At 43.2% G+C, this 27,576-nt stretch overlaps 3 protein-coding genes across 3 annotated transcripts; 1 reads left to right on the forward strand and 2 right to left on the reverse strand.

The window, feature by feature from the left end:
- Positions 1 to 1,675: 1,675 nt before the first annotated feature.
- On the reverse strand, positions 1,676 to 9,599 carry dnajc3a (DnaJ (Hsp40) homolog, subfamily C, member 3a). The gene is made up of 12 exons (XM_066640957.1): positions 9,479 to 9,599; positions 8,354 to 8,464; positions 7,002 to 7,126; positions 6,836 to 6,910; positions 5,488 to 5,640; positions 5,065 to 5,246; positions 4,764 to 4,883; positions 4,181 to 4,286; positions 3,920 to 4,040; positions 3,329 to 3,461; positions 3,088 to 3,236; positions 1,676 to 2,068 (listed from the first exon to the last, which is right to left on the reverse strand). Exons 1-12 carry the CDS (start codon positions 9,558 to 9,560, stop codon positions 1,911 to 1,913), a joined length of 1,515 nt encoding a protein of 504 aa, XP_066497054.1. The 5' UTR covers positions 9,561 to 9,599; the 3' UTR covers positions 1,676 to 1,910.
- A 3,249-nt stretch (positions 9,600 to 12,848) lies between these two features.
- On the forward strand, positions 12,849 to 15,294 carry LOC136664232 (adrenodoxin-like). Its single transcript, XM_066641336.1, has 4 exons — positions 12,849 to 12,982; positions 14,732 to 14,853; positions 14,935 to 15,073; positions 15,180 to 15,294. Exons 1-4 carry the CDS (start codon positions 12,849 to 12,851, stop codon positions 15,292 to 15,294), a joined length of 510 nt encoding a protein of 169 aa, XP_066497433.1.
- Positions 15,295 to 16,048: 754 nt separating this feature from the next.
- LOC136664250 (rho GTPase-activating protein 20-like) lies at positions 16,049 to 27,265 on the reverse strand. Its single transcript, XM_066641366.1, has 15 exons — positions 27,126 to 27,265; positions 26,704 to 26,792; positions 25,292 to 25,462; positions 24,142 to 24,291; positions 23,943 to 23,984; positions 23,645 to 23,729; positions 23,485 to 23,562; positions 23,146 to 23,212; positions 22,838 to 22,993; positions 19,907 to 20,097; positions 19,479 to 19,640; positions 18,977 to 19,095; positions 18,630 to 18,810; positions 18,237 to 18,345; positions 16,049 to 17,504 (listed from the first exon to the last, which is right to left on the reverse strand). The coding sequence occupies exons 1-15, from the start codon at positions 27,174 to 27,176 to the stop codon at positions 16,213 to 16,215; spliced, it is 2,943 nt and encodes a 980-aa protein (XP_066497463.1). The 5' UTR covers positions 27,177 to 27,265; the 3' UTR covers positions 16,049 to 16,212.
- Positions 27,266 to 27,576: the final 311 nt, after the last annotated feature.

Consider the following 27,576-nt stretch of genomic DNA (forward strand, 5'->3'; position numbering starts at 1 on the left):
AGCTCTTTTTGGATTTTTGTTATGAAGCCTTGATGTTGGGAGGATGTGGATTTTCTCAGGAATAAAATCAAATGGAATATCATTTCTCTGATATCACCATCATCATAATATATACTCATGTGGGATTCATGTTTTCAATCTTATACACTTATCAGCCAAAACATTAAAATGAGCCAGATCAACCGCACTTTGCCGTCCTGTAATTACAAACTGTAGTCCATCTGTTGTTCTGCATCCTTTTTTAGCCCCCTTTCAACCTGTTCTTAAACGATCAGGACCCCCACAGGAGGAGGATCATTCTCAGCACTGCAGTGATACTGTCATGGTGGTGGTGGTGGTGTGTTGGAATGTGTTGTGTTGGTAGGAGTGGCTCAGATGCAGCAGTTGCTGCATTTGTGGTGGTCCTATGGGGGCTCCTGAGCAACAAAGTATGCACAGCAACAGCTGGACTACAGTCTTTAATCATAGAACTTCAAAATGCTCCGGTATGATCAGTTGAGCTGACAAATTACTCATTAACTGAAGAAATAATGAGGTCTTGGGCGGCACGGTGGTGCAGCAGGTTAGTGTCGCAGTCACACAGCTCCAGGGACCTGGAGGTTGTGGGTTCGATTCCTGCTCCAGGTGACTGTCTGTGAGGAGTTTGGTGTGTTCTCCCTGTGTCTGTGTGGGTTTCCTCCGGGTGACTGCCTGTGAGGAGTGTGGTGTGTCCTTCCTGTGTCCGCGTGGGTTTCCTCCGGGTGACTGTCTGTGAGGAGTGTGGTGCGTTCTCCCTGTGTCCGCGTGGGTTTCCTCCGGGTGACTGTCTGTGAGGAGTGTGGTGCGTTCTCCCTGTGTCCGCGTGGGTTTCCTCCGGGTGACTGTCTGTGAGGAGTGTGGTGCGTTCTCCCTGTGTTTGCGTGGGTTTCCTCCGGGTGACTGTCTGGGAGGAGTGTGGTGTGTTCTCCCAGTGTCGGCATGGGTTTCCTCCGGGTGCTCCGGTTTCCTCCCACAGAACAAACACACTTTGGTAGGTGGATTGGCGACTCAAAAGTATCCGTAGGTGTGAGTGAATGCATGAGTATGTGCGCTGCCTTGTGAAGGACTGGTGCCCCCTCCAGGGTGTATTCCTACCTTGCGCCCAATGATTCCAGGTAGGCTCTGGACCCACCGCGACCTTGAACTGGATAAGGGTTACAGATAATGAATGAATAAATAATGAGGTCTTTTTAAGGATTAACATTTTCTAAACATTTAATTAGCTCTGTATCCGCAGATACGTGCAGGAAAATGTGATGTCAACATCAGCCCACGATTCACACATCTGTGCGTCTCTGGTGATAATTATTTCATGTTCTGCCTGATTTCCCTCTTCATTCTTTCACACAGCAATGGCCTCAAAATGCCACTAAATACTTTTCTGAGGTCGTAGCTATTCTTCTGAGGGCTATTGTAGCTGATGGTATTTTTATTAATAGCTTCTGAGTGTAAAAAAAAACAATCCCTGGGTTTCCTGTTAATTAAATAAGCCATGATCTCTTTTATTTCTCTATTTACACTGTAGCATCAGCTCATTTATAGAAAAATACGTAGTGCCGTCTCCGCTGAGCATGAGTCCTGTAGGAATGGATGAAAATATCACTGTGCATAGTGCTTGCTTTGGAATGAACCACACTCTCTCACATCAGACGATTCCTGATAAGGCAGAGATGCTTCAAATAATACAGTTTGGGACCACTTTTAGTAGTTTAGATGGGCGTCCACCCCCACTAAAGTGGATAGTTTAAACAGCATTGGACACTTCTTAAATACCATGAGAGCGTCTGCAGCCGTGTCTCCGGCCTGTTAGGGTCAATTAGTGTCAGCAGGTCCCACGGCTGAGCACACAGGGTCCAGACCAGAGTCAATAATAACTGTCCTCCTGCTACGCCTCAGTTGAAGCTGAATTTGAAGTTAAAGGGTCCAGAGCCAAAAGGATTAAAGCCTTGGAAGCTATCCCAGCCGCTGTGGAAGTGATGGTGATGTCCTCCTCCTTGCTGACTCTCGGGGTCCAGAGGGTCCTCACCCTGGTCAAACTTGCTCCTCATTTCTGCAGAAGAAATTGAATGTTGAAGTTGAATGGCTGTTAGAAAGTGGCAAAGATGGCCTTTAATTTGTTTTAATGGATTTTTTTTTTAAAGGGGCCATCTCAATCAGCCAATCAAAACATAGGCCATTTAAATATGTCTCTCAAAGATAAAGCCTGGTAAAGTCAATGTGAAATAAAAAGGGAAATTGTTTACCTCATGTCCAAGTTCAAATCAAATTCATTGGGACATGTTTTAATATTTTTTATATTTAAAATACAGGGTGGGCCATTTATATGAATACACCTTAATAAAATGGGAATAGTTGGTGATATTAACTTCCTATTTGTGGCACAGTATATGGGAGGGGGGAAACTTTTCAAGATAGGTGGTGACCATGGTGGCCATTTTGAAGTCAGCCATTTTGGATCCAACTTTTGTTTTTTCAATGGGAAGAGGGTCATGTGACAACTCAAACTTAATGGGAATTTCACAAGAAAAACAATGGTGTGCTTGGTTTTAACGTAACTTTATTCTTTCATGAGTTATTTACAAGTTTCTGACCACTTATAAAATGTGCTCAAAGTGCTGCCCATTGTGTTGGATTGTCAATGCAACCCTCTTCTCCCACTGAGAGCAACACCGCAGGAGAAATGCTAGCATAGGCTTCCAGTATCCATATAAATGGCCCACCCTGTATAAACTGCTTCTTCATTATCTTTAGAAGGGAAAATATTTCTGGAGTCTTAATTAAATATCTGTGACCTGCTTTGGTTAAATCACCACAGGTATCAAACACCACAGTAGCTTTCTTCCTGTCTAAACAGCTCTGCTCAGAATGGCCAGTTTCAGCACCTGTTCCTTTAAAATGATAATGAGCCACTCACTGTTCACCCTCACCCTGAGTAGGAGCAGAGGCTCTGGTTTTAACCATAAACGTGGGTCCAGCACTGTGATTGGAAAGACTCAGACGAAGAGGCAGTGCAATTCTAACTTAAGAATGTCTTATCTCATGTTTACTGACCATAGTGTTAGTGTTTACCTGGATCAGTGAGCACTTCCTTGGCCTGTGCGATGTCTATAAACTTCTTCTCAGCCTTTTTCTTATCTTCGGGGTCCTGGAAGTTGTCTGGATGCCACTGTTGTGCCAGCTTCCTGTAGGCTTTGATGATCTCCTTCTTCTGGGCTGTCCTAGAGAGTTCATTTAAGAGAAGAGTTACTCCTGCCAGGCTTTAATATCCAGCTGTGGAGTGTGTTAACTCTCAGCTTACATTGTAGCTCACCTCTTTACCCCCAGGATCTTGTAGTAATCTCTCTTCTGTGACTGTTTGAGGAGCCGCTGGGCTCTCTCCAGCCCTTCCTTTATCTGCCGGTCATTATCGCTGTGCTCCTTCGCGCTCTCAAAGTCCTTTATGGCTGAAGCGAGAGAAGATGATTTAGAGAAGGGTTTGTGATGTCACAATACCTGATAATGCATCACAATTTCTTGAGGTTTGAGACCAAGCTGCAAAAGAGTACTGCGGTATATTTGTAGGATTAGTTCTTTGTTTCAATTTACTGTTTGATAATAATACTACTAATAATAATAGGATAGTGTCTGAAGCTAATGCTCCAAGTTAAAACAACACAGTCACAACATGAAACACAATGTATTACTATATTCAGTGATGAAAGTGATATTTCATATGTAGTGCATCAATCTCAACACTGCATAGTAACACCAGCGAATACCAACAACTTTATCTCATGAAGAGCTAAAGGAAGGCCATAACAGTGTCTACAGCCTCTCTCATATGTCACGTGACTCTCGCTCTTTGCTGATAAATGAGAGCCATCAAACAGAACCTGGAGCTATACTCTCAATACAGTGTTACCTTCTTCATACTGCTCATCTTGGAGGTAGGCTTCGGCCCTGTCTTTCAGAGCGTTTACATTCTGTGGGTCTGACTGGAGAACCTCACTGCAGACTGGGATGGCTCTGGCACCTTGCTGATCCTGCGACCACAACACACAAAAAGAACATTCCCTTACTGCAGACTTAGTCACTTCGCTTGACTGGGGGATTTATGCCTGAGAGACTTTTGTTATTCAGGCAGACAGAGACTCCTGGTGGTCAGCAGAGGAACTGCACTCACCTTCGACAGACAGTGGCAGATGCGCTCTTTTGCATGAAGCGAATACTGAGGCACGTTCGGTTCCGTCTTCATAACAGACTCGTATTTACTCACTGCATCTCCGTACCTATTTGAGAGCATGGTCATTAGAGCTGTACAAGTTCTACAAGTCTAGCCATGGACCAATGGTAATGATGTGAAATACAGACTGGGATTATAGTTGTCTCTTCATGAATGGAAACAACTTCAAAGCGTCCTGCCTGCCTTCTAAAGTTACATAGTGCAGTCTCTGTAGTGCTGAGCCCAGGGCAGCAACAACAGAGGAACTAGGCAATTTTTGGGTTTTGTGCTTCTGGGGCTCCCTATATTGCAACTCATTTTTACAGCACTGTATTGAAGTCAAAGGGCTGGGTGAGGGAAGGAAGGATGGTTTCCTACCCTCCTCCAAAAGTTACATAATGCAGTTTCTGCAGTGCTGAGCGTAGAGTAGTCGTGACAGAAGCACTGTTCTCCCTATTACAGGTCAGCGAATCATCACAATGATTTTGAAGCTGTAATTTTAAGGTAAAAATATTACATAGTGTTCCTCTAACGTGTGACGTACCTCTGCTGCTGTATCAGCTCCTCAGCCGACATGATCTGTTTGTTGAGCTTCTTCACCTGTTTGTAGTGGCTGAAACACTGCTTGTGGTCAGGATCTAATTTTAGACACTCACGCACCTCGCTGCAGATGGAAATACCAGAGAAGCCTCTATCAGTTCACAGCCCCTTATCTGATCAAATGTTTGTGTTTTTAATAGAAGAAAGAAACTGTGGTAAAGGACTCAACACACTGAGTACAATTTAAATATTGCTGTGGTTATCTAGCGCACAATGTGATTTGTCTGAATTCTACAGATGCTTACTTGAGGGACATCTCATGGTCTCCCAGGTTATAATAGATGGTGCTGAGCTTGTAGAAGGCCTGTGTATTGTCGTTCCTCAGTTTGGAGGCTGCTTTGAGGTCACTTATGGCTTTACCCATCTCGCCCATTTCGATGAAGCATTCGGCTCGCAGTTCCCTTGAGTCTACATCCCACACACACGTCTGATAGAATCAAAGGCATAAGCAGAAACATTTTGACATTGTATTTAATCTTATCCAGAGCTGTATGCTTTCTTCTCTACGTGGTTAGCAAGTTAATCAAGCAAGTTGCTCTGAAGTGGATAGACATTTATCACTTTTTGTTTGTTGATAACACATGGTGTCAGAGAACTGGTGTGGACAGTCAAGCCCCAACAAGTCGCAGAGCACAGAAATTGAGCAGAAAGTGCAGCAGGTAACTCACATCAATTATTATGTCCAGGTGTGTTGTTGCTGTGTTGTAATCCTTGCGCTCAAAATCGCTCCGGGCCTGGGTCACAAGTCTTTGGATTTCATCTGATTTCTTCAGCTGACTCTGGGCTTCCTGCTCCTCTCGGCTGCTGGGGCTGGATTTCAGCTGGAGAACACAGTGAAGACTTATGTAATTTGACCAATCATTCTGGAGACAGGAAACATCTTATGCAATTTTTCTTTAAAAAAAAAAACCCACAGTCATCACTTCTACTTTTGGAGGAAACAAACAAACGGTGAAGCAATTTGAAGGATATGGGTTTTGCTCAGTGTGTTTTTGTTCAATGACATACAACTATTCAGCTACAAACTATTCTTGCACTTTGAGGAACGCAGGTCTACTCCTAAAATGATCCTGAAAAACAAACCCCAAATATTAGGGCTGTCCTGATCAGATTACAGCCGATCAAGGTATTTTTAACTGATTGGTGTTTGCTTTATTGAGCACAAACCTTAAAACAATCATTAGTTTTACATCAGTGTTTACATGGGGGTCATAAACAGAGAGTGCAGTGTGTGGGAGGCTGCGGCTAAAATGTCTGAAGTATGCACTAAGTGTAATTTTATGAGCTATTTATAATGACACTTTCATTTTGTGATTTTGTAAAAATAAAATAATAATAAAAACATTAAACAGCAGCTGTTTACCTTAAGGCACTGCAGAGCTATTCAGAGGTGAAGCATATAAATTGGATTGATATTAATAATTGTGGTCTGAACTGTGCAACGGTATTCTAGGGAAAGACATCTATTGGATCAGGACAAGATATTGTACATTAACCAAAACTAAAGTGGACTGGGATAAGCACATCCCCACCAAATAAGTTTCTATGGTGCCACACACAGTGTGAGATAATACATACATACGCTGGTTAGACCCAAAGAATAACTGTAGTGTCATATGAACGAAGTACGCTACAAGTATTACAAAAAATATAACACAAACAAAGGGGTATTCTTCAGAAACCCTTTAAAAGTCTGTTCCATCGCAGGAAAATGTCAAGGCTAAAAAACTAGAGGCTGTAGCATTGCACATATTCCCTACAACAACATAAACATTAGAGAGGTATTACGAGTTTCTTTATCAGTGTTTTTTACTTTGTATACAGTATCTAGAAAAAGATCATCAGCACACTTAACTACATCACACATGCATGAGGCTTTAACTGTCAGACATAGTATTATCCCAGCAGAGCGCTAAACAGATTTTGCTTAATTACTTGGGGGTACTGGACCTGGTACAATGGGCAGGTAATGTTAAGCAGAGAATGGAATGAGGAGGTTTAAGGGTTAAAACTCACCACTTTCTTGAAATCACTTTCTGCTTCATCGAGCTTCCCCTGCTTCAAGAGTAGGTTCCCCCTCTGAAGTCTGGCCTTTGAGCCGAAACAAAGCACAAGTCGTGGTGAACATTTATCATTTCACTATATTTTCTACAAATTTGTATCAGAGTGAAGCAAAGCTTACAGATGTGAAATCAGGCTTAAGCTCAATAACTTTGCTCAGGTCCGGCAGAGCAGATTTGGACTTTCCCATGGCCAGATAAACAGTGGCTCTTCTATAGTAGGCCAAGTAGTTTTTGGGATCTCCGTCTGGACACAGAAGACAAGAGGCAATAATGTATACATGCTTAACGACAGTGTTGGGTTATACAGTGTCTCTAATGCTATGCTGTTTCTGGTGTTCTGCAATAATGCTTGTTTGTACGGTTTCACTGATCAATATCAAGCACTACATCAATAATAGCACCCTATTCCATAAAATAGCAATGTCCTTGATCCCAAGCTGTAAGAAACACACTGTGTAATATAAAAAATAAATGTCTTTTAATGCGGCACGGTGGTGTCGCACAGCTCCAGGGACCTGTCTGTGAGGAGTTTGGTGTGTTCTCCCTGTGTCTGCATGGGTTTCCTCCGGGTGACTGTCTGTGAGGAGTTTGGTGTGTTCTCCCTGTGTCTGCATGGGTTTCCTCCGGGTGACTGTCTGTGAGGAATGTGATGTGTTCTCCCTGTGTCTGCGTGGGTTTCCTCCGGGTGACTGTCTGTGAGGAGTGTGGTGTGTTCTCCCTGTGTCTGCGTGGGTTTCCTCCAGGTGACTGTCTGTGAGGAGTTGGTGTGTTTTCCCTGTGTCTGCGTGGGTTTCCTCCGGGTGACTGTCTGTGAGGAGTGTGGTGTGTTCTCCCGGTGTCTGTGTGGGTTTCCTCCGGGTGACTGTCTGTGAGGAGTGTGGTGTGTTCTCTCTGTGTCTGCGTGGGTTTCCTCTGGGTGACTGTCTGTGAGGAGTGGGGTGTGTTCTCCCTGTGTCTGTGTGGGTTTCCTCCGGGTGACTGTCTGTGAGGAGTGTGGTGTGTTCTCTCTGTGTCTGCGTGGGTTTCCTCTGGGTGACTGTTCTGTGAGGAGTTGGTGTGTTCTCTCTGTGTCTGCGTGGGTTTCCTCTGGGTGCACCAGTTTCCTCCCACAGTCCAAAAACACACGTTGGTAGGTGGATTGACGACTCAAAAGCGTCCGTAGGTGTGAATGTGTGTGTGTGTGTCTGTTTTGCCCTGTGAAGGACTGGCGCCCCCTCCAGGGTGTATTCATGCCTTGCGCCCAATGATTCCAGGTAGGCTCTGGACCCACCACAACCCTGAACTGGATAAGCACTTACAGACAATGAATGAATGAATGAATGAATGAATATCTTTTAGTCTGATCAACACATTCAGGCCTCAAAATACACAAGGCCATATTATCTCTAGACCATAATATTTTTATTAAGTGTGTAACAAATACAAGAAAACTCAGACTTTGCTGTCTTTCTGCAAAGCCTCACCAACTCACCAACAGCTGCATGGAAATGGGAGAGGGCATCAGCCAGCTGTCCAGCAGCAAGCAGCTTCTTCCCCATCTCCAGATGCTGCTCAATGCTGTTGTCCTTCCCACACACCACCCCTGTAAAAACAAGAGTAATAAAAATGAGAAATACCTAGACTCCTACCAATTATCTAAGAATATAAATATCATTTTGTTATTCCACATAATTATCAGCTGTTGTGCAAGACAACCCTACAAGTCTAATCTGACTCCTCAAACTGAAACCAACTCGGCAAAGAATGTGGTCACACCGGTTATCCAGTCCAACTCGTGTCATTTAAAAACACTACAAATAAGATGTGTTCAGTGTCTCAAGGATTAGCGGTAACACTTTTCTGTAAGGCAGCACTAATGATGCTAAAAGACCACTGACATATACATGATATACTTATAAACATTCAGAAGGGCTATTCCAGCAAGAGTCTGCTGTCATTAAATATGTTTTAGACAAGGCTACCCTAGAAAGTGATATGAGAACAAATGTGGGATAATAAGTGTGTCATGTCACAAATAATAGACTTTAAGGTAAAAGGGACTTAAGCAGTGTTTATGACCGTTATTCTTGTTGGAATAAGCTTTTTTAAATGTTGGTACATGGCCTAATAAAAGCTACTCTTCAGAATATATATTTTTAGTTGGGATATGTTCCAAAAACAACACTTCTAAATGTATTACAAATATACTGCCACTAAAATAACGGCCTTAAAATAGCTTGTATGTGTAAATGAAGGCATTTGTTGATATGTATCAGTCTTTTTTTTACTACAGAGATAATGTGCTTAATATGTTGTAGTTTACTACAACTGACACTGCTGTAAAATGTATTTTAAAATACAATAAAGTGGTGATAATACACCAATTCATGATATAAATCGTTGAACATTATAAATATAACAGTCTGTGAGTTCGAGCCTGTTTGTGTCTCACTGACAGCTTGAATGTCTGGAACAGACACGTCTCATGTAGTTATGCTAAGCTAGGCTAGGCTAAAGCCCAGTTATTCATATGAATGTCTAAGCTAAGCTAAGCTAACTCAAATTTACTTCTATTAAATCCCCCGTAAACACAGCTCAGACACTGGGACGCGCTTACCTTCATACCGCAGGTCGAGCAGGACCAGAAGAAAAGGGAGGTAACTTAATAATTTTTGCGACAGCGGACTTAATATGAGCATGTTTCTTTCTATTTTATCTAAATAACCCTTTACCTCTCTCTCTCTCTCTCCTTCTCAGTGGCGCTGAAATGCACGCCTCCTACTCTTCATTCGCCAAACGCTCCGCCTTCCGTTCGTTCGTGTGGTGCTCTGATTGGTCCACGCCTTCTCTTACCCTATCCCTCCTCCATAAGCCCCGCCCCCTATCTCCCGGTCAACTGAGAGCGGCCACGGCAGCGTTCCGGGCGCGAGCGTGTGCTTACGCGACGCACGTGCACGTTGTTACTATAGCAATCAGGGCTTGTGTTGGAGTATATAAACACATGTACAGCTAAAATCGAACATTTATTGTGGCCTTCAAGAATACATTCTAACCTGAGCATTTTATCTCTTTATTAAAATAATCAAATATAACCACAAATACATACAAGATATCTTAGAAAACAATATATTTCGTGTTCGTAAACTGAGCTGTAGCTTCTTGTCTTGGATCCCCAAAACAATATTTTGCAGGTGTTAACTCATTTGCATGCACCGTTTGAGAGCTACTGAAGAACGAAATCTGAAAATGAGAATATGAAACCACTTTACCGGAGTGTAGGAATGTCAAAATTAAATTCTGTTATTCAAAATAATTTATTTATGCAATTAGTCCTCACTTGCTCTTGGCCTGCAGCTTTTTAGTGTCAGTTACAAGAATAACCGTATTTATTTTTATGGCAGTTTATTGGTCTGTTCATTAAATTTTAAACTGTAAACAGTCTCTGAAGCACTAGGCAGCATCAGTAGCTGATTTAAAAGGGCATAAAAGGTTTTGACTCTTTTCCATCAGCAGTGTCAGATTTAATCTGGCACTAATAGCCAAGTAGATGTATTTTCTCCTTACAAGTGAATATGGAAAGCCTTTTTCATTCTGTGTTATTTTCTGTGCTGTTTGATTAAGCAGCCCTTTTATTGCGAGATAAACATATGACACGTCTATCCTCTACTATCTCAAAGATTACACCCAGGGCCAGTGTCAGACTCTCTGGACAAAACTAAACTCCTGTCCTTCGAAAGGTTCACAAGTTAACATTCATTCACTCATTATCTGTAACCCTTATCCAGTTCAGGGTCGCGGTGTGTCCAGAGCCTACCTGGAATCATTGGGCGCAAGGTGGGAATACACCCTGGACGGAGCGCCAGTCCTTCACAGGGCAACACATACTCACACATTCACTCACACACTCACACTCACACCTATGGACACTTTGTTTTGGACTGTGGGAGGAAACTGGAGCACCTGGAGGAAACCCACACAGACACAGGGAAAACACATCAAACTCACAGACAGTCACCCGGAGCGGGAATCGAACCCACAACCTCCAGGTCCCTGGAGCTGTGTGACTGCGACTCTACCTGCTGCCTTTACCAAAATAAATCATATTTCTGATCATTATTCATTTACATTTTGATCTGTAAAATGCACTAATCACATTGATTGGGAGTACAGGTTCCGTAGAGTTGGTCCCCATTTAGCACAGGTTTAACCCTGTTTCTGTCTTTGCCACAAGGGAGTGATCATGTTTAGAGTAGATTTAACACTGAATTTCTCATGTTTGCAAAATGGTGTGGTCATGTTTAGTACATTACAGACACCCTGATAAATCCAGGCCAGGTGGCAGTGTTTCATAACATTAATTTTCATTAATTTACGTAACAATATATCCAGTTCAGGGTCGCGTAGGTCTGGAGCCTATCCAGAATCCCTGGGCGCAAGGCAGGAACACACCCTGGAGGGGGCACCAGTCCTTCACAGGGCAGCACAAACTCACACATTCACTCTCACACTCACACCTATGGACACTTCTGAGCACCCAGTCCACCTACCAACATGTTTTTTTGGGCTAAGGGAGAGCACCCAGAGGAAACCCACGCAGACATGGGAAGAAAACAGGGTTTCCTGTTTCATGATATGTTAATATGTATCAATTTTACTCATCTTTTGTAAGTTATTTAACCCCACAACCATAAAAAAGTGTACATTTTCTAAAAAAAAAAGTTTTGCCATAGGTCTACACTACACTTTTCTTGGAGTTGCATGTACATTCTGGTATGTTCTGATATAACAACAGTAAAACTGACCTGAATTAAGCCTGTAAACTTCTGGAAGTGGGTCAACATTCCTGGTGCCACCCCAGGATCAATTTAAAAGTCTTAGGTTTCACTGTTTGGCATGAGGCAGTAACCCAGTGAACAACTTCAGCTCAGTAATCTGCAGCTGGCCTACATCCCCCACAGGACTGTAGAGCACAGAGGAAAGTGTATATTCATTCATTCATTATCTGTAACCCCTTATCCAGTTCAGGGTCGCAGTGGGTCCAGAGCCTACCTGGAATCATTGGGCGCAAGGTGGGATTACACCTGTGTTTTTGAACTGTGGGAGGAAACTGGAGCACCTGGAGGAAACCCACGCAGACACAGGGAGAACACACCAAACTCCTCACAAACAGTCACCCAGAAGAAACCCACGCAGACACAGGGAGAACACACCAACTCCTCACAGACAGTCACCCGGAGGAAGCCACACGCAGACACAGGGAGAACACACCAAACCCCTCACAGACAGTCACCCGGAGGAAATCCACGCAGACACAGGGAAAACACACTCACAGACAGTCAGAGTCAGACAGAGCAGGACTCAAACCCACAACCTCCAGGTCCCTGGAGCTGTGTGACTGTGACACTACCTGCTGCACCACCGTGCTGCCCCCAGTATATATTCAGCAGACGCTAATTAGAGCATTAGTGCAACCGACATATCCCACTTTGGCTAGACACATCTCTGAAATGTATATGTTACCTGACTTTATCACAATTCCACTATTTTATCTACCATTCCAGAGATCTGCAAATCAAATTAAATGATTAAAAAGTAAATAAAAACAAACCAAAGTTGATAATTTACCTTATGAAGAGAGAGATAAAGAAACTAAGGAATGAATGGGTGAGTGAGTGTGAGCCAATGTATAAGAGAAAGGGAATGAGTTACATATTCATAAATATAATGAGACAAAAGGAGAGAAAGTGAAGCTAAAGTGAAAAACAGAGAGAGCGAGAGAGAGAGAGAGAGAGAGAGAGAGAGAGAGAGAGAGAGAGAGAGAGAGAGCTGCATGTGATGTGGAGAAGGAGGAGCATAATAATGCCTAGAAAGCCCCAATCATTTCATTCCTCTCTCTAACATCTCTTGGCAGTGGAGTGTGTGTTTGTATGTGTGTGTTTGTGTGTATGCTTGTTAGATCAGTGTGTGTATGTGTGTGTATGTGCATGATGTCTGTATCTTTTCTGCCCTCCAGGCTGCTCCTGGGACTGAGCACTGTCCGAGCGACATGTGTATTATACGCGCCACGAGCCGGCTGTGCTTTCAGAGACACAAGAAGAGTGAGCACAAGTCCAGCACTCAGGTATATACACACACACACACACACACACACACACACACACACACACACACACACACACACACACACACCGATGTTCTGTGGGTTATTTCAAGACATTGTATTTAAACTTCTTGTAAACGTCACTGTTATATTTAATCACATTTAGTAGGAGATGCACTGAGAAAATACAAGAGAATTGCTTGTGTAGTCTGAACTACTGTCACTGATATTGTGTTTTAAAAGGGAATAACTGCTGTTAAATACTGTCAGAGACTTTGGAAATATTTTAAAAGTGTAATGGAAAATGAATGGAACCTTTAAAAAAAGAGTAAATGCAGTGACGCTTAATCCCAGGTCATTTAGACTGTATACTCTTAATGCTAGTATTTTATATGTACATTATAGTGAACTTTTTACATTATATAATGTAAACATATGTCAAAATATGCAACAAAAACATAAATAAAAATCACGGAGATGCAGTGAGCAGCCCACAGTAAAGTCAAAGTCATAGTACCACTGGTCTAAATGTAAAAAAAAAACAAACTAAAAAGCATTTTATTCCATGTTAAAGACTTTGGACCGTTTCAAATGAATTCCTTTCAAGGACCTGAGTGAATATAACCATTCCCTCCTCTTTACCCAGGGTTATAAAGAGTTTTATTCATTTCTACAAATCATCCTACAGACAAAGGGTCTGTTTTCTGCTCACGCTGAAAGAAAGAGTTTTTCCTGGATTAGGATTAGGTTCTTAATGCAGCTTTTTGCCCAGTTTCCTAGCACCACCCCCCCCACACCCACCCGCCACCACCAGCTCAACAAGCATCAGAATAGGGCTTCATTTTCCTTTTATTTCCCAGGTCTGTGGGGTTCTCTCTCTCTCTCACACACACAGTTTTAGTGGATATTTAGTGTAGACATGTTAAATAGAAGTAAAGAAAGTATATAAATTTGGAGTTAAGAAAAATAAAAAAGATAGAGAAGATGGAACTCAGAACAACTAAACAAGAGCTGGGGGCAGGACTTCTCAGTTAGTTGGCTAAATGAAGCCCAGTTATAAGAACTGTCCAATAGGATTCTCGCTCAGCTCCGGTACTGTTAGTCAGGCTTGACTTTGGGCTTGTGTTATCTGGTTAAAGTGAGAAATGCATTGTAAAACATCCTTTACAGAGCACCGTAACGCTCCCTGTTACACAAACAGCACTTAAAGCTTTCCTCTGTGACAGAAATTACAGATACAAACTTAATTTGTATCTGTAATTTCAGTTTTAACATTCTGTGTGTGTGTGTGTGTGTGTGTGTATGCGTATATGTAAGCATATAAGTATATGATATTCATATGACATTCTTCCTGCAGGTTAAGTTCAGGACTGGGGAATTATAGGGGATTTTTTTTTGTTTTTTTAATGTTTTTTTTCTTGTAATTCTTTCTCTAGCATGTTATTGTAAGAACTTCATCCTGGATTTATTTTCTTCATTGACACAATTTACCATGAAACAAACATTCATTCATTGTCTGTAAGCGCTTATCCACTTCAGGGTGACGGTAGGTCTGGAGTCTATAGAGTCACTGGGCCCAAGGTGGGAATTCCACCCCCTGGAGGAGGCACCTGTCCTTCATTAGACCAACAGGCCTGACCTAGCCTTAAATTCACTAAAGTTGATGGGTGATTTGGGTTTATTTATCTGTTTTCCCTTTAAATGATAGTTCCTCTGTTGTTATTTCATTTTAATTTTGATAACGAGGGATTAAATGACCACTTTTCACAGGGCAGAGAGGGCAACTATTCGCTTCATAAACCGCGATGGCAAGAGAATCTCAGTAAACACTACAACTGGAGTCTCGCTGCTTGACGTTGTGATCAACCACAACTTAGACTTTGAAGGATTTGGTAAGTTGTGGTCATCATGAGTGCTTTTCAGATCAAACATGTAAAATGTCAATAAATATGTGTGTGTGTGTGTGTTTCTAGGGGCCTGTGAAGGAACGTTAGCCTGCTCTACTTGTCATCTGATTTTTGAGGAGAAGGTCTACAATAAGCTCCAGGCTGAAGACTCAATATCAGATGAGGAGATGGACATGCTGGACTTGGCCTACGGTCTCACAGCCACGTGAGTGACAGCCAGTCATTTCCATTTTAATGACCACTGTCCCATATATACTCTTCACCTTTTCAAGACTATGGTTAACCCGCTGACACTTGGTGTGCTTTCTCAGGTCTCGGCTAGGTTGCCAGGTGTGCGTGAGTAAAGCTTTGGACGGGGTGACTGTGCGAGTGCCCGACGCTGTGACTGATGCGAGAAAAAACAATGAGCAAGACTCAGCCTCCTGAGGCTCCACTCACTCTAGCAGAGAACATGCCTCTGATATTAACACTCTTAACAGTTATATAAATAATAAAGTCTATACTTTATTAGGTCCCAATGGGAATATAAAAGACCATGGAAAAATGGTCCATAGATCCACAAAAGTCGATTATAATCCATTTAATATTTGCATGTTAGTAATTCAGTGTAGTGTAATAATTAAATTATTGAGGTGTTCAGTTACAGAACGTGTGGACTCAAGGGTCAGACAAAGTAAACTGTACATTTGTTCACTTACTTTCAAGTGTATGTTAAAATAACTCGCTGACTTAGAGACAATCTGTATTATAACAAGCACATTACAAAATAAAAGTTTCAAAAAATGTATGTGTAAAATATTGTTTAATAGACAAGATTATGTGACTAGAAATAGTGTTAGTGTTCATGTTTGTGATCGTGTATTTGCTTAAGACTAAGTTTGTGGGTTGGAAAATAAATACATAAAATCAATTAATGTAATATTTAAATATATCTGGCTTGTAACTCACTCACTCGCTCAATAACATACTCACTCACATTTAGCAGCTGCTCCACAAGGGGCTACTATTCAGAGCTTTGTATGAAAGGCACTATGTGTCCTTGTTGCCATGGCGTTATGATGTGGCGTTACAGATATATTTAGAAGACAGTTAGTTGCATACTGCATCTCACACTGATTCAAATGCCAACGTATAAACAAACAAAAAAACAAACAAATATATATATACAAGGAAATACTGCAACAGATTATTAATTGAAATAGAAACTTATTTATGTGTAACTTTTAAATCACTCCGTACATCAAATCACAATCAGTTCAAACACCTGTGTTTTTCTTATTATTTTCTTGTTGCTATTAGAAAATACTACTCAATACTCGAAATTGTCAGAATGACCAGTATTCTTCAAACATACGATTCCTCTTTGTGAAATCCATGCTCCAGCTCTTCAACCCATTGACCACTGCCTTGTTCCAGACGCTCGACCACATCCTCTAACTTCCTGACCACACCCAGTCTGTTAGAAACAGACTTTATAAAGCAGTTCTGACCATTGTGTCTGCTGGAATGACGTGAATCAAGGCCTTTGGCCTTCCCTGGGAAAGGGTCAGGAATACCAGGTATAATACCCTGAGAACGAAGGCTGGATTTTTGCATCGTAAGCCTGCAGCTTTGTCCGAAAAACACACTCTGAGGTAGAATGACCTCGTTGTCTGTGTGAGGGTCTGGATTTGAAGTGCCATTGGTTGACCGAATGTGAGCCATGAAGTTGTTAGAGTTGGGAGCTTGAGGATTTGAGGGATTACTGGCTTCCAAGGTTGGGTATTGTGTTGGTCCTCTGTAGAAAAGGCTTTTCCCTTCTTGGAAGAGCAGAGTAGATGTGGTTTGGGTAGGGAATGAGTTAATGAGTCTATTTACTGGAGTTTGTTGTGGTGAACATTTGTTAAGGTACTGTAAAGCCTCCTGGTAAGATGGAGGCTTGCTGGCCCTGCAAGAAAGATGCTTAACACAACCTCCATTTACGTGAGTGCTGCTTGACTCTTGTGATAGATTCCCTTTGGTCAATTCTTGAAAATTCTTCTGCAGATGTTCTTCAGGCTCCCTCTTGGCAAATAAACCTTGGGGTGAAACAAAGGCATCTGGACAGGGGCCAGGCTGGTCCCCACTTTGAGAAAAAACACTGTCTGAAGAGATGTCCATTGAGCTCACTGATGAGGATGAAGTGGCCGAAGATGACCAACTGGACCCAGAAGTGTCCATTCGCCTGTTCCCCTGGTATAGTTTTCTCTGGTGTATGATTCCACCACCTCTATACGTCAGCCTCAGATTCTCAAAGCCATGCTCCAGGAACACGTCCTCATCTCTCATGGTGCTGCTATCAAAGCTTGCCTTCCGTACGTCCAGGTTTGAGGGTCCATCGCCAACCAAACTCGGCTCAGAACAGCGGCGGATTTTCTGAGGCCGAGACTGACGTACAGCTGGCGTAAAAGTCCGGATTCGAGCGAGTGGTCGGGGAACATCAGGTTCGGCCTCCAGCTCTGATTGGTCGAGGTCACCATCACTCAAGGAGGTGAGCGAATCCTGGCTCAGTGAGTTTTCCTTGAGAAGGTGGGTCGAGGGTGTGTCCTGAGGTTCAGCGTTCAGCTCATAATCCAGACTGTCGTAACAGGAGTCGGGTACATACCGCAAAGATCCTGCTAGGAATTATGAATTAAACACAGAAAGAAATTAATTTAAAATCACTAGTATGATTTATCAGCATATTCTTACATAAATAAAGACCATAGAGATGGATGTTATGTATCTGTTCATCCCCCCCTTTGCTGAACCACTTTTGAAATCTGTTTTTCAAAAATATTTTGAAGAATATAATTCAATTATTAGAAAGCATACATATAATCAATGAAGATTTTTATAAAAGTGAGGAAGGTGCTGTGGCAATAAAATATATTCATATTAGATATTAAATCAAATGATGTATATCTCAAACAGAAAAATATTGCAAAATATTGTTGAATGGCGGGCAGCTGGCGGCATTTTACGGTCAAATTGAGGCACAATTACTCTTATTTTAATGCATTTTATTTTTACAAAGTTAACCACATATGCACAAATGCTTTTCTTAGAAAGGGAGATTATTTTCTTAACCCCAGAGCCCTTATGTGAAAGCACGTGGCTCCAGAGTTTTACTCCTGAAGCTGGTTAGCTTTAATAGACTTTTGCTTGGAAGTTTGCTTTACATTAAGCTCATTACTGGGCCTGGGTTTTATTTTCTCTCAAAGGAGAAAAAGCTGCTTTTAACATCATTCTCCTTCTCCTGGTCTCTACTTCTCCCTCTCTTCAGTTACCTTCAGTTACCAAGCAATAGTTACTCTGTGAATTCATTACAGCTGCACTATCAAGTATTGTTTGTGAGTTATTGTAGTTACCAGATCCGAGGTTTCCTCTGTTATTCATGGGAAGGTCCAAAAGAGACATGATGTCTTCCCCAAACACAGAGCGGCAGTTGTCAATCAAGAAGCGAACAAGTTCACAAACCTGCAGAAACCGTGAAGAACCGTGAAGTCTCATAGTGATTGCAGTGACCAATAAATTTTTCTCACTTTGTTTTCAAACTATTTAATTTTTTTAGATTGATATTTTTGTTGAATAAAGTGATAATTGTCATTTTTCATACTACACAGTTACAATAAAATGACAAAAGAGCAGGAGAAAGTTTGAATTTTGCATTACTTTTATACATTACACAAAAAAAAGGCTTAAAATGTAATTGTACACCTAATATCTCAAGCACAGAAAAACCCAGAAGCGAGCAGATATACCCTCTTGGTGTCCTCGTGCAGAGAGACTGAGGTGTTACTCCAGAGCAGACTTGGAGAAATACAAACAGCCAGGTTCGTAGAGGTCATCTGGTTGTGGTCAGCATGGCTCTGGACAAAGTGGAGCATCGCTATCACATGTCTCAGCAGAAGAAGGTTCTCTTTAGGCAGGAGCTGGACCAACCTGGACAGTTCATATATGGCGTTACTACATCAGATTGTTATGAGTATCGCCCCTGATGATCTAAGACGTGTTTCTATGGCAGTTCTGAGACAAACGTGGGTTAAAAAATAGTAAAAAATAAATGTTGTGACCCTGGTTACCCTCACCACCACCAGAGGGAGCTCACCTCTGCACTTCCTGTACTATGTTCTCTTCTCCTCTCTCTCCATTGAGCTCCATTGCTTTGATCCACTGGTCATAGAGACCTTCACACAACAGACTCCCTGGAATATTCCTCAGGAACTCCTAGAAATCATGCACAGACTTATATGGTATAATATAAACAGATTTTTGAGTTTCTTCAGAGAGTCTGCTTGAGTTTCTTTGCTCAAGAACCAAATCAAGAGAAATCAAAGGACCTGAACATCTCAGTGAAGTCTCACACTGGATTTGTTGAGAAAATAACACTCATTTTTATCTGTGGCTGAACTAAAGCAGAACTCAACCAGTTCTAATCACTTTTGATCTTGTAAACAATTTTATCCTTATCATCTGAAATCAGGTGACTCATGTCTCGTTGTTGTTTGATAGTGCTTCTTCTGAAGAAACGGGAATCCAAATAAAGTCTCCTGAGACATTAGTGAGCCATTTTACTAGAACGACAACACATTGCACAATACCCTGCGCACCTTAAAAACACCAGCGGTCACAAATACTGATTCTTCAGTCAAAGAGTGGTGTTCACCGGTGTCCAGTTTCCTTCTTAACTCCCGACAGGCCTTAACCCCAGCGGAGCGCCGGAATATTCCACACGTCACAGCTCCTTCATTACACAAACACACTAGCATCTCCTGGAACACACACACACCAGTTTATTAATAGAGTGAGTGATGTGTGCCCTACAGAATTTTAGCCCCGCCCATTCTGCATTGAAGTTATAAGGAGTGTTTCAGCCAGAGCTGGTTATTGAATAAAGCACAGATTCACACTGCACAGAATACAGTTCAGTTACATACTGCTCCCTTGACATTTATGAAGTAAAAAAAAAGATACAGTGTTTATTTAGAACATAGTAAGGATTTTGGTTTTTACAAAGTTAGAGTCAGCAGATCCTCACCTTAATGACTGGAGGAAGGTTGTTGTCTACAATTACATCACTGAGGGGTTTTCCAAACAGACAACCAGGGGTGGAGTCAGGGGCGGAGTCAGAAAACAATGATGACTGTAACTGGCCATTCAGTTCTACCGTGGAGCTCCGCCTAAACGGCCAAGTAGGTAATGACATCTTTCTTTTATTTTTCTGTTCATCTGAGGAGAGAGAGAGAGACAGAGGCAGATAAACAGTCATATACATCTCTTTTTTTTGGGGGGGGGGGGGTCTCTGTTCACCATATATAATATTTAATTCATATTGAAAACACATTGACAATTATTGAACAGGTCATGGATATTTGGTTATCCATCCAACCATCCATCCATTATGTGTAACCGCTTATCCAATTCAGGGTCACGGTGGGTCCAGAGCCTACCTGGAATCATTGGGCGCAAGGCAGGGATACACCCTGGAGGGGGGCACTAGTCCTTCACAGGGCAACACACACACCTATGGACACTTTTGAGTCGCCAATCCACCTTCCAACATGTGTTTTTGGACCGTGGGAGGAAACTGGAGCACCTGGAGGAAACCACACGCAGACACAGGGAGAACACACCAACTCCTCACAGACAGTCACCCGGAGGAAACCCACGCAGACACAGGGAGAACACACCAACTCCTCACAGACAGTCACCTGGAGGAAACCACACGCAGACACAGGGAGAACACACCAACTCCTCACAGACAGTCACCTGGAGGAAACCACACGCAGACACAGGGAGAACACACCACACTCCTCACAGACAGTCACCCGGAGGAAACCCACACAGACACAGGGAGAACACACCAACTCCTCACAGACAGTCACCCGGAGGAAACCCACGCAGACACAGGGAGAACACACCAACTCCTCACAGACAGTCACCTGGAGGAAACCACACGCAGACACAGGGAGAACACACCAACTCCTCACAGACAGTCACCTGGAGGAAACCCACGCAGACACAGGGAGAACACACCACACTCCTCACAGACAGTCACCTGGAGGAAACCCACACAGACACAGGGAGAACACACCAACTCCTCACAGACAGTCACCCGGAGGAAACCCACGCAGACACAGGGAGAACACACCAACTCCTCACAGACAGTCACCCGGAGGAAACCACACGCAGACACAGGGAGAACACACCAACTCCTCACAGACAGTCACCCGGAGGAAACCACACGCAGACACAGGGAGAACACACCAACTCCTCACAGATAGTCACCCGGAAGAAACCACACGCAGACACAGGGAGAACACACCAACTCCTCACAGACAGTCACCTAGAGGAAACCCACGCAGACACAGGGAGAACACACCAACTCCTCACAGACAGTCACCCGGAGGAAACCCACGCAGACACAGGGAGAACACACCAACTCCTCACAGACAGTCACCTGGAGGAAACCACACGCAGACACAGGGAGAACACACCAACTCCTCACAGACAGTCACCCGGAGGAAACCACACGCAGACACAGGGAGAACACACCAACTCCTCACAGACAGTCACCCGGAGGAAACCACACGCAGACACAGGGAGAACACACCAACTCCTCACAGATAGTCACCCGGAGGAAACCACACGCAGACACAGGGAGAACACACCAACTCCTCACAGACAGTCACCTAGAGGAAACCCACGCAGACACAGGGAGAACACACCAACTCCTCACAGACAGTCTCCCGGAGGAAACCCACACAGACACAGGGAGAACACAGCAACTCCTCACAGACAGTCACCTGGAGGAAACCTACGCAGACACAGGGAGAACACACCAACTCCTCAAAGACAGTCACCCGGAGGAAACCCACGCAGACACAGGGAGAACACACCAACTCCTCACAGACAGTCACCTGGAGTAAACCCACGCAGACACAGGGAGAACACACCAACTCCTCACAGACAGTCACCCGGAGGAAACCCACGCAGACACAGGGAGATCACACCAACTCCTCACAGACAGTCACCTGGAGTAAACCCACGCAGACACAGGGAGAACACACCAACTCCTCACAGACAGTCACCCGGAGGAAACCACACGCAGACACAGGGAGAACACACCAACTCCTCACAGACAGTCACCCGGAGGAAACCACACGCAGACACAGGGAGAACACACCAACTCCTCACAGATAGTCACCCGGAGGAAACCACACGCAGACACAGGGAGAACACACCAACTCCTCACAGACAGTCACCTGGAGTAAACCCACGCAGACACAGGGAGAACACACCAACTCCTCACAGACAGTCACCCGGAGGAAACCCACGCAGACACAGGGAGATCACACCAACTCCTCACAGACAGTCACCTGGAGTAAACCCACGCAGACACAGGGAGATCACACCAACTCCTCACAGACAGTCACCTGGAGGAAACCCACACAGACACAGGGAGAACACACCACACTCCTCACAGACAGTCACCCGGAGGAAACCCACGCAGACACAGGGAGAACACACCAACTCCTCACAGACAGTCACCCGGAGGAAACCACACGCAGACACAGGGAGAACACACTACACTCCACACAGACAGTCACCCGGAGTGGGAATCGGTCCCACAACCTCCAGGTCCCTGGAGCTGTGTGATTGCGACACTACCTGCTGCACCACCGTGATGCTCTATTTTGTTATATAGTACGTTAACACAAAAATGATTTGGTGTCTTTTTTGGTGTTTTAATTATTTACCTGGCTGTAGATGAAAGAAAATATGTTGTACATGGCTTGCACATTATAGTTGTTTTCATTCATATGCAATCATATAGTTTTCATATTACTGGTATTACTGTAAACATTGAGAGACACTAAAACTGTGTTAAATTGTCTTGGACATTTTCCTGGCTCTAGGTGAAAAAGCCTGAACGGAAACAAACAGTAATAATATTTCCAGCTCTCACTTGGGAGAATGTGGTTGGTGTTGATTTTCCGAGGCCGCAGGATGAATTGATAGTGTGACTCCTCAGAGAGTGGCGCCAACTGCTGGTGAAGAAGAGGCTCTCCTTGCTGCAGTGACCTGATGTAACTCATCTGTATACTGTACAGGAACTCATGACCTGAAGGGGTTTAATTACACACTTCTTATCCACATTTACCATTTACTTATTTTTAACCATTTACTCATACTACGTTTACACATTTAAAATGGTGTTCAGCTGGTGAGAGCCAGGCTGTAATTTAACAAGGTTTTAACAGTAGATCTTCTCACCAATCAGAGGATAAGGAGCCTCGTCTTCACCAGAGTTCACCCACAGCTGAAAATCCTTCACGCTGCCCTGAATTATTAAAAAAAAAACATAAGGTGAAGTCTTCACCTCTTTTGGTAGGTTCTCACCACTGCACACCAGGCACAACCCACAATAATAACAAGGAATAAAGACATTGGTTTTTGTGACATCACACATACAACACATTCCAAACCAATCAATTTACATTAGGATTAAAGGACCAAGGATATATTTTCTCTTCATCAATCAAAGGTCAATACACACTCTTTCTCTCTCTCTCTCTCTCTCTCTCTCTCTCTCTCTCTCTCTCTCTCTCTCACCTGTAGTCCAAAGTGCTGTATGGCTGAGCTGATAACATCAGAGGTGGAGTCTGAGTTTCTGACAGAGAGGGCTTTAGTCTAAAGACAGAAGAAGACGTCAGTTGTATATAGCTCCCATTCAGACCAGCTGTAACCACAGTGTCTAAAACCTCCAACTTACATAAGCACAGTTCCCAGTGTCCTTTGCGTATATCTTGAGTGGGATGGTTTTTGGGTCGTCATGCTCTTTCTCCTCTTGTATACAGCTGGAACGAGGAAGGAACAGAGGAGAAAGTGGCAGAAAATAACAGACAAAAGAAGACATTGTGTCTCTCCATCGTTTCTTTGAACATATTTATGTGTTTTAGATATCCAAGCTCACTCAGACGTCGCTTTTGCTACTTTAATGGAGGATACCACTTGTATCATCTCCAAGGGTCTGGGAAATTGGTCTATGGTCCAATATGAGGCTTTAATACCTTTCCAGAAGTGCGAGCCATCTCTCTTTTTGATAAGAAGTGCTAGAATGAGAAACAACACAGAAGCCCAAAATCAGCTTGTCACCAGAAATGCACTGTTCTCTCGTCTGTAAAGTATTAATATGAATTATTATTAGTGATATTATCAAATCCAGGAAGCCTTCATCCTTCCCTCTCCATTATGTGTCAGGACACGTACCTGAAGGTAGCCACACAGTTGTATGTGGGCCAGCCGATGACGAAGCTCCTCTCAGGACTTGTGGTGCCCTCACAGACTTCGTCAAGGCAGCTAGCCGTCCACATCTCACACACTCGCACACACACCTTCTGCTTGACCTGAGTGCAGGACCTGGGGGAACACAGGAACAGTTTCAAAGACCCACACACAGTCTTGTTTTAACATATCATTGACGTAACATCAGACTTCATATAAGCTTCTAAACGATGTGAGCAAATGTGTTTCTCGTACTAGATAAACTACCGTTAAAGCTGGTCCTCCTAAATCCACACAAAAACGGCTTGTTCTGAATTCATCATGATATTTACATATCGTTGTTGTCCAATGAAAAACATGTATCTTTAATTTTTGTACATTTTTAGTTTACTTAGATTGACCAGACGTCCTCTTTTACCCGGACATGTCCTCTTTTTTAGACTTAAAAAATGCCCGGGATTTTGTTTTTCTAGAGCTTACATAGAATTTCGAGAAGTTTCTTTCACAAACTAGTCCCGCCCTCCCCTACTCCGATTGGTTCGCTTGAGTGAGAAGGGGGCGTGGTGAAGTAGCGTAAAATTTTCTGATTGGACGGTCTGACTGCAGAGCTACCGTTATTGGTCGATAACCTTCTCTGTAAACATTTAATTGGTCAGTCTGCACGTCAGTAGTCCTTGTTTACGTCAGGCGAAGCTCATGTACCTACCGTCATCTCGAGCAGCTATGCCGAAACGTAAATGTAAGTTCTCGGATGAATAAAAAAGAAATTCCCATGTTTTGTGCAGCAAATAAAGCACACATAAGTTCAGCTAAGCATACAACGGCAGTGAGGGGCACCCCCCCAAGTGTTTAACTCAGTGTTTGTCCTTCATATTGATGATGAACGGACCAATACTAATGCTCCACAACTTCTGGGAATTAAACCTTTTGACATAGACTTCCATTGTAAGTTAAAAAGGTTTTTACGATTCTGGAGATATATTTTTTCATTGGACTTTAACAATACGCTTATAGCTGTTTGTCTCTAATTGTCCCTTGTTCTACCAGCACCAGTCTTCCCACTCTCTCTCTCTGTCTCTCTCTCTCTCTCTCTCTGTGTGTGTGTGTGTGCGAGTCACTCTCCATCCATCCTTACTTGGCTTTGCTGATGATGAAGATATCATTGAAGAGGAAGAGGTAGCGCTCCTGTTTCTGAAGTCCCGCCTGCAGCCGCACGTTGCCATGACAAACCAGCTTCCTCCTGGGGCCCAAAAGGGACTGCACCAGGTCACAGGAGGTGGGGCTAATGTCAAACACACACTCAGTGCTGCATAAACACACACACACACACACACACACACACACACACATACACACACACACACACTCGTTGTCAATGTTATTCCCGTAAATGCCTGCATAATGAAGCAAAGAGTCCATCCATTCGTTTGAAATTAATCAAGGGCAGTGACATGTCGGCTTTTCTCACACGATTCACTGATTAATTAGTTACTGTGTAACATCTGACAGTGTGACAAAGGGTAGAAGCCATCTTAAAGGGGTTTGCAAGTCTCTCTCTCTCTCTCTCTCTCTCTCTCTCTCTCTCTCTCTCTCGCAGATGGATGCACAAGCATCACACACACAACACAAAACCACAGAGACACACACAGACACATACAGACATGCATGAACAAAGCTACAGCACTTGTTTGGACACAGATCATAGACATCAAGCTGAAAATGCTCTGTATTCACATAAACATTAAACAGGACCAGGTCCAGTGTTGAGAGCCCCATGCTTTTATCAGTGCTATATAAAAATGCCTTAATAATTGGCTCATAACAATGCAGGCTGAAATTAAGGATAAAACAACCTTAAGCATCACTCGCGCCCCCTTCTGGTCATACCGTTTTTGTAAATCCAGTCGCTTCTTGTCCTCTCTTCTCCTGAGCCCTAGCCAGATTCCAGCCCCAAAAAGCCTTTATATTTTTACATTCTGGGTTTTGAAATCTCTGCTCTGTTCTGTGTTTGGTTCAATGTTTTAAAAAAAGTGTGGGAAAAAATTCACTAGTTTAATATTCATTTGTTGCTATGCCTCAAGCATTAGATATGAGTTTCACACATTGCACAATGCTAGAGATCTGTTAAAGTGTGTGTGTGTGTGTGTGTGTGTGTGTGTGTGTGTGTTCTTAGTCTCATGATATGCTATGCTCACACTCATATGTGAAATTGTCCACATGTGTGAGTGTGTGAGTGATCAGTGGAGTGTGTGATGCCTGACAGGACCGGCACCATGTCCAGGGTGTTTTTCTTGCCAGGCGCCGTTGCCTTGCCACCTAACAGCCGATGTGTAGTGAGTGTATTAACGCAGACTCTCATCCAGATACAAGCTGCAGGTGACTCTCTAATGTTAAAACACATTAGGGTTTAGAAGAGTGTTGCATATATGTAATCTACATAACTGATCATGTAACTGTGTCTCAATGTGTAATCCATTTTGTAAAGTGTAGACTTAGGGTTAAATAAAAACCGTAGGAGGAAGTCTCTGGACAGAATGTGCGTCCTACCTGGCAGTGCTGGCTTTCGTCCTGGTCAGTGCTTTACTAAGAAGGAGGGAGGGTGCGGACAACCGGCGCTGAGAGAACGGCTTCACTTTCTACAGAGAGAGAGAGAGAGAAAGAGAGAGAGAGAGAGAGAGAGAGAGAGAGAGAGTCATTATTTACCTTTAATGATCCTTTACAAAAAAAGTTGACCATCATATACACTGCCCATCAATATGAGTCTAAGGTCACCATGCCCAATGCCAAGTGTCAGATAGAGGGGTATAAGCCCCCAGCACTATTTACAAATGTGCAGAGGAGTGGACAAAATCAGTCAAGTATAGAACAAGTATAGTATAGAACTGTGTGGACAACACATTTACACACACCCACACACACACACTCACACACAAAAGAAGACCTCACATTAATCACATCCTCTACAGTACCGTTAATTTTGCCTGCTGGTCAGTGCTACCACTCTGTCTGAAGAGCTTCATCTCACACACTCCTCACACTCTGAGGCTGATAAACACGTCCTTATGGGATGCTGAAGTGAGGAGAGTTCCATCTCGGTGTCCAGTCTGAGCTTTACTGGAGCTGGAGCTGGAGCCACTCAGCTGAGCTTTCTCCCTGTAAACACTGCACATAGCTTGTAGGAGGTGGAGCTAAACCTTTCCCAGTTCCTCCCCCAAACCAGCTCCAGCTTCAACTGAATCTCCGGTAGAAGGAATACATGGCTATCACCTTTAGAGCTTCTAAACTGTTAGTCTCATTTATGACATATAGGCACATGGGCCTACAATTTTTTTTCTAAATTTGAGTCATTTGGCACATTTCTAGTTCAGTTTAAAAAAAAAAAAAAAAAAAAAAAAACACATAAAAACCCATACATGCGGG

The sequence above is a fragment of the Hoplias malabaricus genome, chromosome 12 (assembly GCF_029633855.1).
Source record: "Hoplias malabaricus isolate fHopMal1 chromosome 12, fHopMal1.hap1, whole genome shotgun sequence".
Lineage (NCBI taxonomy): Eukaryota > Metazoa > Chordata > Actinopteri > Characiformes > Erythrinidae > Hoplias > Hoplias malabaricus.